This window comes from Nematolebias whitei, chromosome 15, assembly GCF_014905685.2.
Source record: "Nematolebias whitei isolate Nwh7 chromosome 15, NemWhi1, whole genome shotgun sequence".
Classification (NCBI taxonomy): domain Eukaryota; kingdom Metazoa; phylum Chordata; class Actinopteri; order Cyprinodontiformes; family Rivulidae; genus Nematolebias; species Nematolebias whitei.
This window is the reverse complement of record NC_056512.1, coordinates 15,968,228-15,971,420: the sequence shown is the minus strand read 5'-3', so window position 1 is coordinate 15,971,420 and position 3,193 is coordinate 15,968,228. Positions and strand designations below refer to the sequence as shown.

Genomic DNA, 3,193 nt, shown 5'->3' with positions numbered 1-3,193 from the left:
CACACACACACACACACACACACACACACACACACACACACACACACACACGCACACACACACACACACACACACCGAACATGAGATGCAGCAACTGTCGTGTGGTTTTATTTAAAAAAAGTTTTTTTAGAGGCTATATTTTCAGGTCACAAAAAAAAAAAAAGATTTTTAAAAGATTTTCTCAAATCAAAGCTCCAGCTGTGAGAAGGACCTGCATGGGTGTACCTCTTCATCATCGTCCATGTACTGCTTGTATCTCTGCTCCATCATCTCTCTCTGCCACCTCTCCTGCTCCAGAGTCTGCTGGATCAGCTGAGCCACCTCACTCTGCTCTCCGGGCTTTTCTCGGCCAATCAGGAACCTAAAAATAAAAATAAACATCAATTTCAACCCAAACATTTAAATGATTTAGGTTACTGAAACAAATCAAAAACATCAAAACTCCCAAAAGTGCAAAAGAAAAAAGTAGAACTAGCTGTGAAATATGCAGTTAATAGCAAAAAGATGTGCTGATCATCACATATTGCGTGTGTGTGTGTGTGTGTGGGGGGGGGGACGACTGACCTGACTTTGCCTGATGTATTGCGGAGAACAGAGGCAGCAAAGCTCTGAGTGACACCCACCAGACTGGTCCCATCAACTTCCACTATCAGATCATTCATCTGGATCCTGACAACATGGAGAGAAGTCCATGAACGCAGCAATGTGTTTTGCACAAACATATTTTCTTTATTTAATCTTCACCAGGGCTTAATTTGAGCTGGATCCTACCAGAACAGGATCCGGGAACTCTCTTATTTTGACAGGGTATGTTACAGTAACTGTTTGTTTGGATCCGTTAACTCTCAGGTTTACTAATAATAAAGTTATTAGCAAATATGACTGCCTTGAATTAATAAAACATGTATTGGATATGTAATCTGAAAATATATCCATAAACACTCGTTTTAAACACAACAGCCACTTACGAGCTTCTTAATATCATATCGGAGTATTATCACACACATGTCCCTTCAATAAGCATTTCCACTTCTACCCTTAAAAAAATCTCCGCCCCTAAAAGTTCAGTCACCGGCTATTTAATTAAAAAAACAAAAATAAAATTAAACAGCACAACTAAATTGCAAATCAGTTTTACAGTATATGTGGGGGTCATTAATAAAATTTTATTATATATGAAAAACACGAGAGAAATGTTTGATGGGTAATCATGTTATTTACATCAAGTATCAAAACAACGGTGCCAATTTGTCAAAATAACAGCAATCAAAATGTTGAAAAGAAAGTCCAATTAATTTTCATTTAAAAAAGTCTTCTCATTGTATAACTAAACAAATGAGAATTGAAGCACATGTAGGCAGTGGAGATAGAACTGGAGCAGGAGCGAGGATGCTTGAGAGAAACAGAGCGTACTCTATTCACACAGGGGGAGCTGTTGTTCAGGACACTTCTTGTTGCTCTCTAAAATAGTTCTTGAATCAAGTGTTTACTTATGTAGGTAAACGTAGATGTTTAACAATCTGTTAAAATACACCAGAATGCAGGAAATGGCATCTACTTTATTCAGAAATTTCTGGGGGAGAACCCCTCCCCTGCTATTTGCGTTCCGGCATCGTTTGGTTTACAAATTAAGACCTGGTCTTCACAAAACGGTCACTGACATTTGGCTCAGAGAAAGAAAGTAGACACAAAAACAGTTTCAGAATGACTCTAAGACACAAACAAGACCCAAGACTTGCACATTTTAATGTAAGGAAAGGTTTTGAACAGTAAATATCTTACCTGTTGTAGATAACTGATAAGCCTCAATTTAGACAGTTTAATTCTTAGTGGTTTGTGCAGATGCCGTTTCATAAAATGTTTCTACATTGCTAACAATTTAGCGTACACGGTTATTTGCACATCATTTGGTGGTTATTTGCAAACATAAATAGCAACAGCAGCAGCTAGCTGTAGCACTTCCAGATCTAATATTTCAGAAAGAGTCGCTGCGTACTGAGAAATTGATGGCAGTGCAAATGTTTAAAAACGTGTGTTTGCACGAGTCAGCAAGAAATGTTGTAGATGTGTTTCAAATCAGCAGATTTTGTTTTGGAAGTGGGTCCTCGGACCATCACCAGGATCTGAATGAGCCCACCTGTGGATCTGAATGAGCCCACCTGTGAAGAGGTTCTGCATGTTGTAAAACAACTCCAGACGTCAAAATGCAAGTGTTATTATTAAAACCTTTACACTGGCATCAATGACTGCATAGTTATTCAGGCAGAAACATTTTCTAATTCCAGCTGATTATGACACATTTAGCTGCTGCCACCACTGACTAACACCCAAAAACATCAAATACATCTTCTTCTATCGGCTGCTCTCTTCTTCAGGGTCACCACAGTGAAGTAACTCGCACGAAGACTTGATGATTGTTTTTACGCCAGATGTTCTTCCTGACTCAACCACAGACACCGAGCTGCCACAGCCCTCTGTGAGGAGCAGAGAGCTGCTGTCTAGGGTCTCCGGGGGAGGGTTAAGAGCCTTGCTCAAGGGCCCAGAGTGGGGCAAATGAGGAAGGAGACAGATGTGGGTGCTTCATCTTTCCCACCCAAATTTTTGATGTTGTCCGTCCGGGGAGTTGAACTGGCAACCTTCCGATCACTTCTCTACCTTCTGCGCCACCACTCCCCTCAAAAACATCACGTAAATAAATAACGTGAAACGGAAGTGAATTCAACATATATTTTTTAAATAATGTTTGCATTGAGCAGATTTATTCTAGATTAGAGGTGCTATAAGACGCAGCAGTCCACTTTGGTCTTGGCTGAATTGGGACTAGCTCGTTAATCTGGTCAGGATTAACGTTTATCTCTCCAAACTGAAGTAGTTCACACAGCTTCATTTAACATGTAAGATATTCACTGTTCATACCCTTTCCATCCATCCATCCATCCATCCATGCATCCATCCATCCATGCATCCATCCATCCATGCATCCATCCATCCATCCATCCATCCATGCATCCATCCATCCATCCATCCATCCATGCATCCATCCATCCATCCATGCATCCATCCATCCATCCATCAATGCATCCATCCATCCATGCATCCATCCATGCATCCATCCATCCATCCATGCATCCATCCATCCATCCATCTATCCATGCATCCATCCATCCATGCATCCATCCATGCATCCATCCAT

At 40.7% G+C, this 3,193-nt stretch overlaps 1 protein-coding gene across 1 annotated transcript in view; it reads right to left on the bottom strand.

Moving 5' to 3' along the window:
• The window catches only part of LOC119421476 (neurabin-2), a 37,107-nt gene that overhangs the window by 10,129 nt on the left and 23,785 nt on the right, over positions 1 to 3,193 (bottom strand). Inside the window, exons 7-8 of the mRNA XM_037688826.1 lie at positions 565 to 669; positions 226 to 361 (exon numbers count right to left, since the gene is read on the bottom strand). Of these exons, the coding sequence (XP_037544754.1) occupies positions 226 to 361; positions 565 to 669 (241 nt within the window). The remainder of the gene's footprint in view (positions 1 to 225; positions 362 to 564; positions 670 to 3,193) is intronic.